Source organism: Lithobates pipiens, unplaced genomic scaffold, assembly GCF_037356315.1.
Source record: "Lithobates pipiens isolate NorthernLeopardFrog02 unplaced genomic scaffold, aLitPip1_a1.2 Scaffold_8, whole genome shotgun sequence".
In the NCBI taxonomy this organism is placed as follows: domain Eukaryota; kingdom Metazoa; phylum Chordata; class Amphibia; order Anura; family Ranidae; genus Lithobates; species Lithobates pipiens.
In genome coordinates this window covers 31,956,299-31,974,393 of record NW_027507903.1, presented here as the reverse complement: position 1 = coordinate 31,974,393, position 18,095 = coordinate 31,956,299, and the positions used below count along the sequence as shown (strand labels likewise).

The following is an 18,095-nucleotide window of genomic DNA, read 5'->3' as shown; positions in this document are numbered from 1 at the left end:
GGGGTTCCCTGAGCTCTGGCCGATTTACCTCCTGTTTGATGATGCCTACATAGTTCTAAGCCAATGTCACTTGGAGGAGCCATTGGTATGACGCCAATGATCTTTATAGCTCTCTGTAAGGGGGCCATTGTTACCACCACTGTAAAAAAGGGGCATTCTTCTGACTGTCCACCAAAGTAAGGGGCATTGTTCCAACTGACCCCCAATGAATGGGTTTTATCAGGGGTTCCTCTGATACCCGAAAATTATTTTAAGGTTCCCCTGGGGTAAAAAGGTTGAGAAAGGCTGCTATAAGTTATGCAACAAAAACTCCACTTGTCTTAAATAATAACTCAAGGCAAAACTTATTTTTGAGGATTTTGGCTAGAGTGGAGAGGGATTAGAACCCCTGGCTGTTTTAATTGCTGTCTGTGCCCCCATTAAGGAGATTCACCCTATTTGCTCTGTTTACCGATATAGTTGAAAGTAAAAGAAAATCCCAAATTTTTAGTTGACCCCAGAAAAATAATAGAGGGGTAATCTTCCAATGAGGACTAGTTTTGGTGACCTGGGGGTCCCCAAGAAATTCCCTTAATTTGCAGAGATTTCTTCCCGTTTGGATATGGGACAGGAAATTCATGGAAATTTCCCCAATGGGGCACAGATGGTGAAAAAATTGACGGGTTATAAAAAGTTTTGCCAATAGTTCTACTTTAATAATACAGTCAACAGTCCTCAATGATTTATTTTGTAAAACGTTCAGTTCTGAAAATTTCACATTTCCGCAGTTTTTGGAAATACGCTTTCATAGCCAGAGGTGCATTTTAATGAGAGTGGGTTAAATAATTCAGAAGACCTTTTATAAAATAGGAAACAGAGGAGATAGCCGTATAACCGGGAGCTTTGCGACAACAAAGAAAGAAATAAGTTTTAGGATTTTCCTGCCTTCAGATCACCTGTGTATTTTGAAAGAAAGCCAGTTCTGTAGCCGTTCTCCATTTAACAGCTGGCTGGATATAATGAGTCATAAGGCCACATTCCACATCCTCAGCATTACAATGAACTACAGAATGTGAGTGTACATTAGAAAGGATCAGTGAAGCTAAAACACAAGCTGGCTTCCATCTAAAAATTCAAATACATCACCAGGCTCTGCCAGATTGTCTTGTGAACCTCCACCTTACTGAAGCATGCCACGTCCCCATTGGCAATCTGATTGGTATAGGCATCTACTGGTTTAAAAAAAAAAAAAAAGATCATTTGTCAAATCCAGCCGTTTATAGACCAATTGGGAACAAATGCCTGTAGGCCCTCTCCAACCTTTACCGACTTTCCCTCTGAGAATATGTGTGTAGGGAAAGTCGATCAGATGGGTAAGGTAGGCGAGCACCAGGAATGCCAGTGAAGGGCTTAATGCAAATGTGAATGTTTGTAGAAGAAATTGTAATGGCAATTATGAACCCTGACACCAGCACATTTATCACATCCAGGGCTGAGACAAGGGGTGGGCAGAAGGGGAAGCTGTCCTGGGCACTGTGACAGGGGGTAAAATTGTTCTAGGAGGAGACATTTGGGGGAGTGGTAGGAGTGGTGATTTAGGGGGATTTGTGTTGGGGGAAAGAGGACTTGTGTGGGGCAATTTTGGGGGTCTGTTGTAGAAGAGGTGATATGGGGGAGGGTTATTTTGCTAGGAGGGGGAAACCTTTTTTTGGGGGGGTGGGGGGGGATTTGTGCTAGTAGGAATGATTGGGGGCATTTGTGCTAGGATGGGAAATTAGGGGGGTGGGGGGGTTGTACTGGGGAGAGGGATTTGGAGTGGGGGGGAGGGATTTGGAGTGGGGGAGAGGGATTTGGAGTGGGGGAGAGGGATTTGGAGTGGGGGGAGAGGATGTGTACACGGAGGGGGAAGTTGAGGGGTAGAGGTTTGTGCTGGGGGGGGGGGGGGAGAGGTTCAGCAGGGGGTGGATTTGTGCTGAGAGGAGGCGGAGTTTATGCTTAGGGGACAAGCATGCAGATTAGCCTAACTTTTTTGTGGGGGGGGGGGGGGGGTGACTTTGTCCTTGCATATATTCATTTTCTTCTAGGGACATATTACAGGATTTTTTTTTAATTTTTAATAACGGCCAATAGATATTTCTGTGACATTATTCAAGCTCTGACAAAGGGGGATTATTTGGCCCCGAAAGGTACTGAACACCGCATGTCTTCCTATTATCACCCGTAAAGTGTCAGGGACTTGAAAACATTTGGCACTCGGTTTTCAGTTTTTATCCTGAAGTCTGTAGGCAGATTTACAGACAAACGTTCAGAAAATCCACAGGGGACATAACCGGCATTGCCAGTTTACTTACATTAATCTGCAGCTTACCAATATTTCGATGTGGTGGCTGCGCTAGTTTTCTTTTTTTGAGCTATTTTCTTTTTCACAGTGTGATCCAGCCAGTAATACACCTCCTGTATTAGGAGGTCCCCTCTCTGGGTGGAGGAGTGACAGAGCCACACTTTTTAAAGCAGCAAACAGGGTTTTTTTTTTTTTTTGGAGGGGGGGGGGGGGTGTTTAAAGGTTTTACATAAATTAATAAAATAAATGATTTAGGAGAGGATGGTACATTTTACTATGTGGTATGTATGTACTGCCCGGTCATACGCTCCTTCTGGTCAACAGCTGTTACTTTTATTGGTTAGGTGCTCTAGCTACCCAATATACAGCATCTGACAAAAGTGAGTACACCCCTCACATTTTTGTAAATATTATTATATTTTCATGTGACAACACTGAAGAAATGACACTTTGCTACAATGTAAAGTAGTGAGTCTACAGCTTGTATAACAGTGTAAATTTGCTGTCCCCTCAAAATAACACAACACACAGCCATTAATGTCTAAACCGCTGGCAACAAAAGTGAGTACACCCCTAAGTGAAAATGTCCAAATTCAGCCCAAAGTGTCAATATTTTGTGTGGCCACCATTATTTTAAAGCACTGCCTTTGTAGCGGTTGTACAGTCATTTTAATAAATTGAATCTACAGGTAAGCCTATAATAAGGCTTACCTGTAGGTAAAAAAAAAATCTCCTAAACCTGTACGGTTTAGGTGATATTATCTTCGCAATGCGCCGATGACTGCAGCGGCACATGCCGGACCCTGCTGGAAAGAAATCTCCAGCGCGCATGCTGTGAGTGGCCGGAGCCGCGATACCCGGAAGACACGCCGAGGGAACACGTCGGCTCCCTCAGCGTGAATATTGACACTTTGGGCCCAATTTGGACATTTTCACTTAGGGGTGTACTCACTTTTGTTGCCAGCATTTAGACATTAATGGCTGTGTGTTGAGTTATTTTGAGGGGATAGCAAATCTACACTGTTATACAAGCTGTACACTCACTACTTTACATTGTAGCAAAGTGTCATTTCTTCAATGTGGTCACATGAAAACATATAATAAAATATTTTCAAAAATGTGAGGGGTGTACTAACTTTTGTGAGATACTGTATATTGTATGTATACTGTATGTATTGCTTCCTGGTGTCTATTGGGGTACCTAGATGATGATACCCTGCCCAATTGCATTAAACCTCTTCCCCGTTTATTATTTTATTACGCCAACACTAGAATTACTCAGTGGAAATCACAAACTGCTCCCACTTTAACCCAATGGCTATTCATGAAGTTCTAACATACGAAGCCCGAGGCTGTCCTAACAAATTTGAAGAGGTCTGGTCCCCCGGCTAAATCCACAGGCCATAAAACCACCAGATTAACCGGATACAAGCTTGTATCTCATGATATGAAGCTATGAGCTATTTGTCATCTTGATTCTCCCATTGCAACTTCATGCACTGGATTATATAATATGTACTGATGGAAATCAGTGAACATGTAGCCGTGATCTGAATGGTGGTAGTGCATCAAGAGGACTTTGACCCCTTTCACACTGGGGCGTTTTTCAGGCGTTTTTCGGACACTTTAGCATTAAAAAAAGCGCCTGTAAAGCGCTTGAAAGAAGCCTCATCTGCAATCCCAATGTGAAAGCCCGAGTGCTTTAAGAGCCCTTTCACAATATCAGCACCCGAAAAAAGTTTGTAAAGTGCCGCTTAAACTAGCAGCACTTTACCAGCGTTTTTCGAGCGCTATTGGGGCGCTTTTAATCCCCACTAGTGGCCAAATAAAGGGTTAAAAGCGCTGCTGCCAAAAGCACTTTTCAGGCGTTTTGCAGGCATTTCCCATTGATTTCAATGGGAAGGGGCGCTTTAGGATCGGTGTATTCACCGCTCCAAAAGCGCTGCAAAGAAGCTGCTTGCCGGACTTTTTTTGATGCCCTGCCAGCGCAGCGCCTCAGTGTGAAAGCACTCGTGCCTTTACACTGGGATTGCAGTTGTGGCTTCTTTCAGGCGCTTTTTTTAACGCTAAAGCGCCTGAAAAACGCCTAAAAAAACACCCCAGTGTGAAAGGGGTCTTACGGTCACTTATTTTCTCTGTTCCCTTTTTTGTGTTCAAATTTGGTATGCTGTATATTTCTGTATTTGTGAAACAATAAAATTTTTATTTTTTTTTTTAATTAAATGTATGCTTAAAAAAAAAAATTTCTGTCTGCTGCCTCGTTGCTCCACTATCAACACAAGTCACTTTTGACAGGTTTTCGTGACACCAAGAAATAAAAAAAGTGATGGGGCAGTGATCTGATTCACAGCCACAGCTATGCATCGTTCCTGTGTACTGTGAGGAAGGGGAGGGGGGGTCCCTTCCCTTCCATCAGGGCCTCCCTTCACTGAAAACCAGCACTCTGAAACATCAGATCCCTGCCTCCCTGCTTTTGAAAGTTTATAGATCCTGTGCAAATTCTGGACTCTGAACAGCTATAGAGAATAGAGGGCTGCAGACAAACCGGTGCAACTTACGCATGCATTGCTGCAGATAAACAAGTACAGCTCATACAGGATTGGTTTCATTTTTGTGTATCATAGGAGGTTAGTCACTTCAGAGAGTATATGTTGGGGTTTTCAACCACTTGATATTAAATCTTTTCTAAAGTTCTTTTAAGAAGTGCTCAGAACTCCAATGATAAACAATAGACATACAAAACAATTTGCAGCCTGTGCTAACTTGGCATTATAATAATTAGTTGGTGTGAGCACTGTTGTGTCTATACATGCCTCTGCTAATAATTATTATGGCAAACATATACGACTGTTCGAGGCATAGAAAAACTGCTTTCCTTCAAAGGTCAAAGGGAATTTGATTCTATAGGGCGGTGCAAGAGAAAGGAGCCACCCTGAACTGAAAACCTGCGGCAGAGGCGGCTGGTGGTATATTTTGGGGAGGGGAGTGGCAAACAATGCACCAAACACCCTCACCACGCCCATACCCTCCCCTCTCCCCTCCGTGGGTTGGTCGGGTCACCCGCGTGCCCCCCCCCCCCCATCACAGCGGCCGTGCGCCTCCTCCCTCCTCCTCCTCCTAGGCCAATAGGATTGCTTTTCCTTTCAGCCAGTTGGGAAATGGGTCTCAGGAGAATCTATGTGACAATAGGGAATATTCATTCGCCATTGTCACACGACTGGATGGGCTTGAGAGAACTGCGCCACGAGTCCAACCTTTTTTGAAGTCTATTAGTACCTCTGGCTCTAATCATGTGTTAAAAAAAAACAACCCATTGGGGCCCCTGCGCCCTGCATTACGGGCCTCCATTGGGCGGCAGTCACAGCACCAGCTTAAACTGAAACATAGTCAAGAATCAAAAGATAAAAGAAGTTGCATGCTGAGTAAGTGATTAAATCAGCTGCTGAAAGTAATAAAAGAAAAAAAAATGAAGCATTTAATATCACTTTAATGTTTACCATGAATAATCCTGTCTGTACTGTGCAAGAAGATTCAATTTGAACACCGTGTCCTAACAAAATGTTAAAGATCTTAAGGCTTGGGTGTCCCATTGTAACTTGATGCCCTTTTCCTTCAGTCTGTCCCCAACTTGTCTCTCCAACTGCACTTTGTTGAGAACAGCTTGCAGTCCCATGTGGGGTGGTAAAATCCCTCAGTTGAAATTAGTTTTTACCGCCTCTCAACGGCTCCCCCTTTAGCTGCAGAGGCAGTGCCTGGGAATGTACACATGCCACAGTAGAAATAACACCCCTTGTTGCTTTCGGGCATCATAGCTGCCGAACGTGACCCATTCAAGTTAATGCATTGTACACAGTTGTGGAATGCTAGTGTGGGGTTCAAGTGGTATAGGACGTCTCTTTAATGCCTGTCAAATGCTCTCTGAAAAGAAATCCAAACACGGATTGCTTTTCAGAGATCAGAGCACATGTTAACGAGCCAAAAAGGAAATACATGATGTAAAAATAATTTTTAGGTACAGTATATAAATTGGAACGCATAACATATGCAGAGCTACCCTCGCAGGAGCTGCCGGTATGAATGGTTCCATATCCCCACTTAGAACACACACTGTCTATGGGTATCTCTTGTATTTTTATTGCCGAGCAGAACTTGGATAGGTATGGGGAGGCATGGGATACCCCAAAGGAACTGAAGTAAAATGAGAACTCTTCTTGCTATACTGGCGGAGGACTTTCACAAAGTCTCTACTTGTTATGAGAAGCACTGAAGCTAGCTTCTGTGTAATACTGAGAACTACATACAGTCTCTGAGGCATAGAACATAGGTCAGTACTCACAGGCCTCAGAAGCATCAGCTGCCACCTTCAGATATTCACCGAGTGCTCCTTAGTGAGGGAGAAAAAGACTCATGACACCTTCAACCACTGGACCCTCTTATATCCAGCCTCTACCAGGTATCCTCCAAAGTGCTCCTCCACACCAAATACAACTCCCCCCCCCCCCCCACCTCGTAAGCTAGAGCCATGAAATTGACCTGAATGGCAGAATCCTCAGCAGACTGCCCTGAGGGGCAAAATCCCTCCAACAGATGTATCCTCAGGAAAAGCTACCCAGGATCTAAAAGCCCACTGATCCAGTGCTCCAGACTATTTATGGTCTCCCCAGCCACCTTCTGGACACACATTTCCAGGGACCGGCTGGGTCCCCATATATATTCAGGATGCTCACTTAGGTAAATGCAGACTCACGATAACACCAACCACTGGACTCTGTTCCGTGCAGCATCTACCTGGCATCCTCCAGGGTACTTCGCCAGACCAAAAGAAAAAACACAAGAAAGGAAACTCAAGACTTTAGGGATTGGGCCCCTAAGCAAAAGCCATGGCTGGTACCTCGAACACTCAGCAATCAAGCAGACTGCACTAAGGGGCAGAACTCCTCAAACAGGGACTCCTCAGGCAAGGCTACCCTGCATACAAAGGCCCCCTTCTCTTGTGCTTCTGACTATTTATGAACTGCCCTGGCCCCTTCTGCACACACCTCCCAGGGATTGGCTGGGTCCCCATAAATATTAAAGCTACTCTCTTAGTGAGGGAGACAGAGACTTACGATAACACCAATCACTGAACCCTCTTCCATCCAGTCTCTACCTGCCATCCTTCAGAGTGCTTCTCTAGACCAAAAAAATAAAAAAAACACCAGGACAAGGGCTCCACCCAGCAAAAGCCATGGCTGGTGCCTTGAACTTTGGGCAGCATCTCAAGCAGACTGCACCAAGGGCAAGAACTCCTTAAACAGGTACTCCTCAGGCAAGGCTACCCAGGATCCAAAAGCCCCCTGTTTAGTGCTCCAAACTAATTGTGGACTGCACAGCCCCTTTCTGGGCACAACTCACTAGGGATTTGGCTGGGTCTCCCTAAATATTCAAGCTGCTCTCTACCTGCCACTGCACTTCCAGAACCTTCCAGGGGGGAAGCAATCAGACCAGCAACCTGTGCAACACTGAGCAGGTTAGATCAACCAACCCTGGCTCCACTGATTACAGATAAGCTAAACTAAATTTACCTAGCAACCTGCTCCGAGTAGGAGGGTGCTACACAAACGCTGGGGGGTCCTCACATTTGTATATAAAAGTGGACTTGCACTTAAAGCGGAACTTCACCCTCTCACTATTTTTAATCCTTATGCTGCTTTCATTGGTAAATAGATAAGTATAATGAAAAAGAGAAAATCAGGCAGAGCAAAAAATTATTAAGGCACCTCATCCCAAAGTAGTTGAATAGAAAGATAGAGGAGGACAAAGCGGGATTATTACGGTGCTGATCACTTATTTTTGAAGAGAACCCCAGGGTTCTCTTCAAAAATAAGTGATCAGCACCGTAATAATCCCGCTTTGTCCTCCTCTATCTTTCTAGATAAGAAAGTATATCATAATTATTTGTTTTAAACTTTTGTTTACATTCTTTTCAGTTACTTCCTGGTTGCCATGCCTAGGCAAATGATGTCATACATCCCAAGAGTCTTGAAGAGGGGTTTTCTTAGCCAAGCGACCTCCTCCTGCCTGCATGCTAGATCTTGGGCAGATGGATTCCACAAAGTAGATGCTACATGAATCCAATGCCCTTACTCAAGATGGCCACTGCCAGAAATGCTAGGGGGGGGTTTCTAGGTCTGCTTTGAATACCAAAAATGAATTACATAGCGCGTTTTTTTGATTGCAGTGCTCAGATGCTGTATAGTTCTGCGTTACTAAAGTACAAACTATAAAAAAATAAAATAAAAAAAAAGTACAAGCGGTACCTGGTGGAGTTCTTCAAAAATGTTAACTAATGTTGGATTTACTTTGCTCTGCATGACAAACTATAAAAACAAAATATACAATTCATCAAATAATAAACAGACTTGATGTTTTAAATGTCACTTTAACAAATCTGACATGACCTCCCCGGTAGCATGTGACATTACAAGCTGCAGTGCCTGTGCAAACAAATATAAAGGGAGCTCCCGCAGAAAGGCGCAGTGTCTAGAACATACAGCAGAGAAGACATTCATTTTACTCCTTGTACTGTTTTCTGAAAATAGTGTAAATACAGACGGCCGCATTTTGCTACATTGCTTGTTTGAAAACGTCCTCGTCTGTCTAAAGCTGCATGATGTGCAGCAGTCCCACACATGTGAAGTTCAAGGCGATTATAAAGATGGGAGCCCAAGCTGTTTAGACAGCTGAGCTGCTGTAAACTGACGAAACGTGCGTGCAGCATCTGGTGACAGAACCACCCGCTGGATTTCAGTTTAGTGCAGGTCACTGAAAACATATGAAACGGAATGAATTATTTCACTCACTGGGCCGGCTCAGCAGATTAAAAAAAATAAAAATAATTGTATTTGCAAAAAGTGCAAAAACATTGGTGATCTGTATATAAAGTTCTGCAAACGGAAGTGACAAAAATCTTAATAGCACATGTTGTTGTAAGAACAGCAACACAAAATAATATACACCGATCAGCCATAACAATATGACCACCCACCTAGTATTAAGTAGGTCCCCTTTTTGCCACCAAAACAGCCCTGACCCATCGAGGCATGGAATCCACTAGACCAGTAATTCTCAGCCAGCGTTCCTCCAGAGGTTGCTAGGGGTTCCTTCAGCATTGTGCAATTTCTACCTCTCAGATAAGTTCCCACTGACACCATTGATCTTTTTATCTCTCTGTAAGGAGGTAATTCTTCCCAATGACCACAAGTGTAAGGACCATTCTTCCCACTGACCATCACACTAATGTATCATGAGTTGTAGATTTCTAATTTTTAGTAGGGGGTTCCCTGAGACCGGAGAACAATTTCAAGGGTTCGTCTGTGTTGAAAAGGTTGAGAAAGGCTGCACTAGACAAAGCATCACACTGCCTCTGCCGGCTTGTCTTCTTCCCATAGTACATCCTGGTGCCATCTCCTCCCTAGGTCAGCGATGCACACGCACCCGGTCATCTACATGATGTAAAAGAAAAGGCGATCAGACCAGGTGACCTTCTTCCATTGCTCCGTGGTCCAGTTCTGATGCCCACATGTCCATTGTAGGTGCTTATGGCTGTGGACACGGGTCAACATGGGCACCCTGACCAGTCTGCGGCTACACAGCTCAATACACAACAGCCTGCCATGCACTGTGTGTTCTGACTCCTTTGTTTTGGAACCAGCATTAACTTTTTCAGCAATTTAGTAGCTCGTCTATTGGATTGGACTACATGGGCCAGCCTTTGTTCCTTACCTGCATGAACCTTGAACCTCAATGAACCTTGGATGCTGTGACAGTCACCAGTTGGCCTTTTTGCTTTCCTTGGACCACTACTGGTCAGTCCTGACCACTGCAGACCTGGAACATCCCACAAGAGGTGCAGTTTTGGAGTTGTTCTGTCCCAGTCGTCAAGTCATTACAATTTGGCCCTCATCAAAAGTTGCTCAAATCTTTACACATTTTTTTTTCCCGATTTCAACACATCAACTTTAGGAACGCATGTTCGCATGCTGCCTAATACATCCCACCCACTTTAAGGTGTCATTGTCACAAGATAAGGCAGCATCCAGTTCTCGAAAAACACAGTGAAACGTCAGAAACCAGAAGAGACGAGGATTTGTTCACTTTCGGTTTCAGTCTCATGAAACGAATCGTTACCAGCTTGGAAAAGCAATAGCTTAAACTGATCTTGGTATAATCTGATGCTTTGGAGGCCAGAGGAGACACCTGGGGTCCAATAGACCGCAAACCGCTCTAAAAAGAGGACCTGTCATGGCGTATGCTATCAGAAGTGATGTTCATAGCAAAAAAAAAAAAAAAATTATTTTAAATAAAACATTTTAAAAATCAACTCTTAAGCACCCCTGCCACCCCCCCCCCCTCCCCACCGTGCTTACACGCAATAGCGAATGCACACCTCAGTCCCGCACACATATGTAAACTGTGACTGCACCACACATGTGAGGTATCACCACGAACATCGGAGCAAGAACAATTATTTTAGGGCCCAACCTCCTGTGTAATGCTAAACTGATCTAAACTGGTAAGGGCTTTTAAAGTCATTCTAAAGGCTGAAGGTTTTTTTTTACCTTCATACATTTGATAGATGTGTACACACTATACGAAAATTTTTTGGACGAAAATGTTTTTTCCTGATTTTCTTATAGTGTGTAGGAGCCATTAGCTGCAGCTTCCTTGAGTGAGCAAATTTCCCCAGCTGCGGAACCCATTTAAGTTATCAGGATTAATTATGCAACAGTGAAACCCGTTGGTGTGATCACTGGAGTTAACAACTGTTTAACCTGTCAGTTTGCTAAAACGCCCGCTTACATGCAGCATATTCGAGGCTCAAGAATGGCTCCCGGAGACTGTGAGAGATTCCCGAGATTGTGTCAAGCATTAGCAGCTCAAGGATTCATACCGCGTCCTTTTGAAGATAAATGGCACCATTGAACAAGAAATAAATGCCCATTGACTTTAAAGCGTATCAAAATATAAAATCATATGTGCAATTCCACATTGTGATTCAATTATTTCTATCCTACTCCTTCAACTCTGTACGATCTTAAAGTTTGTAAACGAATCTGAACTAGAGCGTTACCGAGGAGGAATTTCAATAGGTGAAGTCCGTCCAGAAATCACAGCAAAAGGTATCATGGGTTTTTTAGTCCTTAGAAAACGGAAAGTAACCCGCAGAGAAGAAGCAGCAAAGCATGCAGAGATCCAGAGAAGTTGTGGAAAGAATGGGCCAGCACACAGGCAGAATGGGCCAGCACACAGGCAGCACTCACAGCATTTTCAGTAAGCCGTATTGCTATTACAATCCTGAGCTTCTAAAATGAAAGTGTACTTTGTAACCATACAACACCTTTAACCTTTATGTGCTGGTGCCTCCCGGCCCTTTAAAAGGTTGCAGATGCCAAGAGGTGGGGTTTATGATCATGTGATCTCCGTGATTGGCTGGGAGCCGCCACTGATTTATACACCAATAGGAGAGCGGCTATCTTGACTTTATAAAAAAAAAACCGTGCAATTAACTTTTTGTAGACAAAATGTTGCAAATTTGAGAAATGCAAATAAACTGTTCACGTGGCTGCTGTGAACATCTGCTTTCTATAATACAGTATTAGTATCTTCTCACTCCTTAATCCTGACATGTGACCTCCCAAACTGCAGCCGCCGTTTACCGCCAATCAACCAATAATGAAGTTGTCACACCCAATAGAGAAGTAAGCCGTCAGTGTGGCCCCTTAAGCCTGTGCTCACACCTGCCATAATCCCTATCTGACACTGAAAACCTGCAGGTTCCCTGACTCAGCAATCACCACCAAGGAGTTCCCACAACACATCACAGCGCTCACAGCACAAGATTCATTCTATGACCCTGTGAACGCTGTAAGCAATGTGACTTAGAGTGATGGTATGTGGGAATTGACACGCTTGAGTAAACTCACATTGTAGCATGCAGTAGGTATGCAGTGACAAAATTCCCGGCTTTATATAATCTATGAGCTATTTACCTTCACAGTTACAAAATAAAAACACTTCACTATGATTTTTTTTTTTGGCAATTATACCAGTGGGGTTTTTGTTTTTTTCCCATAATGTATACATTAAATCAGATACAGTAAAACCGTGGATTGTGAGCATAATTGGTTCTGGAAGCATGCTTGTAATCAAAAGCACTCGTATAGCAAAGCGAATTTTCCCATAAGAAACAAGGAAAACTCAGAGGATTCCTTCCACAACCATTTATTCATAAGTCCTTCAGTTTATAGTCCATATAAAAAGATTATAGCAATGTGATAGGCACAAATTTTTTGCATCTTTTGCACAGGTTGTTGCACGATATTTTATAGGACTGTTGATTTGCACTTTTATACAGTAATTTTGCACAATTGTAATTTTTTGTTTATTTTCAATTTTTATGTATGTGATATCTATAATATTAGTAGAATATATATACAGCACTGTACGGTACGGCAGGACCAGCACTGTATATAGATATAAATAAGCAATATTTTGCTAGCACGGTTATATTTGAAGCACATATTTGTATGCACAGAGTTGCACAAACATAGGGTTTCAGCACCATAGCTTATTTTCAATTCTCTAATGTGATTGGTTGCGTTACCATAAAATGACCATCCACAAATGGCAGCCTCCACAAGGGGATTAGAAGCAAAATCCAGCAGGAGCTACAGAGTATAAAAGAAGAAAGGCGCCTCTAAGTGTAGCAATATGGTTACATTTAATGAAGGTACAACATTTAGCAACCCACATGGTTAATCATTAAAACAGGCACATCTAAGTATGTAGGCATCCGAGGTAAAGCTGGCCACATAGATAGGGTTGCCACCTGTCTGGGATTCACCCGGACAGTACTGGTTTTGAGTCATTTTGAATCATGTATCTGGGTCTCAGTCTGTCTGGAACACATGATCCAGACTAGATTGTGGCTCTGGGCTCCATTTGCTCAGCTGGTGGCGGGGGGAACATGACTAGTTATTGTTCATCAGGCACAAGTTCTTATCCTTATGCAGCCATTCTGACAATTTAATCAGAGCCCCAAAGTCCCCTTCTATACCAATCCTCCGGGGAATAGGATTACTGGGACTGTGCCAATAAAGTGTTTGGCTTGAAGAAAAGGTGGCAACCCTACACATAGACCATCCTCCACACCGCCGGTAGCCTGAAATTGTGACCAGGAGGCCTACCCTGCCGTAGAGTGATCTGAAAGTGAGGCTTGAATCGCTCGTGGAGCGCAGTGTGGAAGGGATGATGTCGATGGCGGTGTTGAGGACGGTCTATGTGGACAGATTTACCCCGGATGCCTGCATATTTCGATGTGCCTGTTTTAATCCTCAACCACGTGAGTTTCTAAATGTTGTACCTTCATCAATGTAACATATTGCTACACTTAGAGGCAAATCTCTTCTCTACTCAGTTGTGACATGACGCTACTTGTATATCAAGACATCGCTCGATTATCAACTCAAAATGTATTGAAAAATTTTGCTTGTCTTGCAAAACGCTCTCAGATCAAGTTACTCTCAATTCAAGGTTTTACTGCGTTGTAAACTCCACCCAACACTGTAATAAACCATTTGTAATATAATAATGTGCAGATGAAAAGTACCCATACCTAGAGATGTGCAAGACAGAATAATCGGTTTTGTTTCAGTTTCATTGGTTAGGTAAATCATTTCAATATTTTGTTATGTTAGAATGATTCATTTTCAGAATTTGTCTAGTATATTCAGATTTGTTTTTTTAGATTTGTTGTTCCAAACTGATTTGAATTTACAGAAGTCATTTTATATTCGTTAACAAGCCAATTCGTTATCCACTTGACCTCTGGCAGATTTTACTCCATTCACGTCCAGAGCATTTTTTTCTTATTCAGCACTGCGCTACTTTAATTGGTAATTGTGCGGTCATGCAATGCTGTACGTACAATTACATTTATATTGGTTTCTTCACACAAATAGAGCTTTCTTTTGGTAGTATTTGATCACTGCTGTGCTCATTTTTTAGGATATAAGCAAAAAAAATAAAAAATGAATATTAAACCAAAAATATTTTTGTTTCTGCTATAAAACATATCCAATAAAAATGTAAAAATACAAATTTCTTCATAAATTTAGGCCAAAATTTATTCTGCAACAGACTGCTTCCTTTGTGTGAAACCCCTGGTGATCCTGCCAGTCCCTCTGCTTTTCTATTTCAAACTAACCAAGTTAGGCATAGAAGCAAATCCATCCCAGCCTGATCAGTTATCTGCCTGTGCTGGGAGAACAGCCTGCCTGTCCTCAACTGATCAGACCACCCCGCACAGTCCTCCACTGGGAACATTAGTGTTCTGTTGTTTCTCCATTTGTTTTGTTCTATAAGCTCCTTATGCAGCTGAAACAGATTATGTGATCACTATTTAAAAAAAAAAAAAAAATTATAATATATTACACACACATATATTATATATATATATATATATATATATATATATATATATATATATATATATATATATATATATATATACACACACACACACACATATATATATATACACAATACACACACACACACACACACACACTGCTTAAAAAAATAATAATCAAAGGAACACTTTTTAATCACAAAATGGACTAGTCTGCTGCATCATTTTTTCACTTTGATTTTCAGGATGTCTTTGAATTCAGTCCTCTGTAGGCTGATAATTTTCCTTTCCATCAAATGACGTGGAATCCTGACATTACACTGCTCTACTGATATGGACTGGGTAATGTATGTATGTATGTATGTATGTATGTATGTATGTATGTATGTATGTATGTATTATGTATGTATGTACACACATACATGCACACAAATGTTTTGTCTGTAATTTTTATTTTGCACCAAATGGGTTGTTTTACAAGTTAAGGGTTCACACATACTTACACACACATACTAATAGCACTATAAAAAGTTTTAGCACTATGAATTCTCTGCTGGTTCAGCAGAGACTAACAGAACTTCAATCCATGTATCAGCTAGCTATCGATCAACTTGTGTACAACCAGCCTGTTGGGTTTAACCCAAATGATCAGTGCCACTGGCTATAGCCAGCAACACTGAACTTTATCTTCTGTCAGCAGGTAAGGTTTCCCACTGTCTGAATAAAATAGCTCAGCAGAAGCGATTCCCCAAAGGTGTGTATGGGGGAATCGGTTCTCCCCATACAATTGGAAAAGCTGGAACAATCACTGCTACAGTCCCTAAGATATGTAAAAAGACAAGTGGCTCTTCTAACGCCTGCACACCATCACTATTGGTTGACTGATGTAAAAACCTTTAACAACTTCACCTCTCACACCTATTCAACCCCCGTGGACCAGAGTAATTTTTACATTTCTGCTATGGTTTATTCTGCAATAATTTGTGTCATTACTAAAGATAACAAGCTAATACATATTTTGTTTAAGGACAAACACGGCTCTCTTTGTATGATATTGTCTTGCAACAATGATTTTCTTTCTGCAGATGAATGAATGAACAAAAAGATACAAAAGTAACAACGTTACATAGTATAATTGTGGCCTGAAGCAGTTTTGTTTAGAAATATTGACTTTTTTTTGACAGCTAGAGCCCTCAACTTCTTTTTTGAATCTACTTTAAAGTGTTGCTAAACCCAGCAGCCTGCATTCACTATATCTGGTCTCCCACAATACACAGAAATGCAATTATTTTCGTAAATATAAACAGCTTAATACCGTTTCTCATCAGCAGTATATAGCAGTCTTGCAACTTATCGTGTCGGTTAACGCTTGTAGGAGTTTTCTGACAATCTGATGAGACTGAAAGACCCCTGACCCTCTGTCTGGATAGTGCCGATTAGCCCTGTGCTGATCACATGCATCCTCCCAAGAGAAAAAAAAACCCTCTCTAGCGATACACACCAAACTGAGCATGTGCAGCCTGACACCATAGACTCTGTGTTATCAGGAAACTATAAGAGGACAGTGGAATGACGGGAGGATCAGAGAAAACAGGATCAAGCCTTTTTACACAATGAGGATTAACCCCTTAGGTTCCACAGTGAGTATAAGAAGCATGCTTTACTGCATATACAGACTTGATTTTCCTGTTGTGGGTTTAGTAACACTTTAATGCCGGCTTTGATTAATCACAGCTGACAATTACGGTATACTGGGAAGGGGTGTCTCAGAAGCAGGGCAGAGAGATTAGAAGTGCCACACGTCTCTTGTGTACGATTACGTTTTAGAGCATGTGTACCACGCTTAAAGTCTAACTAGTCTACCAGTTGAATCAAATGAACACAGCATTGATCAAATCTCATGAGTACTGCGCGTTCAATCTTTTAGCATGCAAACAAAAATGCACTGCTATGAGGGCAACATTTCATTTTATATTGAGAATCTTCACCTGTTAAAGGGGTTTCTCCAAGAACATTCCATCCACTGGGCAACTGAAGATGTTTAAAAGCCAACGTGATCTTCTTATCTAGAATGGTCACAGCCCCCGGATGTGGCTGCGCGCTGATCAGGAACCGAGCGAAGTTCAGGGCCTGCTGGTTGGTGGCATTGGCCACTAGAAACTGAGCAGAATCGTATGCTTCATCATGGGTGAATTCAAAGCTCTCCTCTCCCAACACAACCACCGAGCCTTTCTTGGACGCACACAGTGAGACGGTAACAATCTCACAACAGCCGTGAGCTGAAAGAGAAAATAAATAAAAGGTTCATAAAATAAAACAGTCAATGGAGGATTCAACCTATATGGTGTAAATTAAGCAATTTTCCAATTCTCATTATTCCTGGCAGTCATTCACAATTTCCTTTCAGTAAACAAATCAAGATGGTGCCCTTTAAAATATGTTGACGTTGACATACAGTGCCTTAAAAAGTACCCCTAGAAATTTTCCACCCTTTGTGATGTTACAACCAAAAACGTAAATGCATTTTATTGGGATTTTTTTGTGATTTACAAACACAAAGTGGCACAGAATTGTTATTCTGAACTGGAAGGAAAAGGTTTTACAAATATGTGAAAAGTGCAACATGCATTTGTATTCAGCCTCCCTGAGCCAATGCTTTGTAGAACCTCATTTCACTGCAATTAAAGCTGCAAGTCTTTTTGGGGATGTCTCTACTTTGCACATCTAGACAGTGACATTTTTGCCCATTGTTCGTTGCAAAATAGCTCAAGCTCTGTCAGATTGGATGGAGAGTGCCTGAACAGAAATTTTCAAGTCTTGCCACAGATTCTTAATTGGATTTAGGTCTGGACTTTGACTGGGCCATTCTAACACATGAATATGCTTTGATCTAAACCAGGAATATGCAATTAGTGGACCTCCAGCTGTTGCAAAACTACAAGTCCCATCATGCCTCTGCCTTTGAGTGTTATGCTTGTGGCTGTCAGAGTCTTGCTATGCCTCATGGGACTTGTAGTTCTGCAACAGCTGGAGGTCCGCTAATTGCATATCACTGATCTAAACCATTCCATTGTAGCTCTGGCTGTATGTTTAGGGTTGTTGTCCTGCTGGAAGGTAAACCTTCACCCCATCTCAAGCCTTTTGTAGACTAACAGGTTTTCTTCTAATATTGCCCTGTATTTGGCACCATCCATCTTCCAATCAACTCTGACCAGCTTCCCTGTCCCTGCTGAAGAAAAGCATCCCCACAACATGATGCTGCCACCACCATGTTTCACAATGGGGATGGTGTGCTCAGGGTGATGTGCGATGTTCGTATTCCGT

The 18,095-nt window shown here is 42.2% G+C and overlaps 1 protein-coding gene across 6 annotated transcripts in view; it reads right to left on the bottom strand.

Moving 5' to 3' along the window:
• Positions 1-18,095, bottom strand: part of AKAP13 (A-kinase anchoring protein 13) — a 440,963-nt gene that overhangs the window by 250,508 nt on the left and 172,360 nt on the right. For all 6 annotated transcript variants that reach the window (XM_077472410.1, XM_077472415.1, XM_077472413.1 and 3 more), the window contains one exon: positions 16,760-17,050. In XM_077472410.1, coding sequence (XP_077328536.1) covers positions 16,760-17,050 — 291 coding nt within the window. The remainder of the gene's footprint in view (positions 1-16,759; positions 17,051-18,095) is intronic.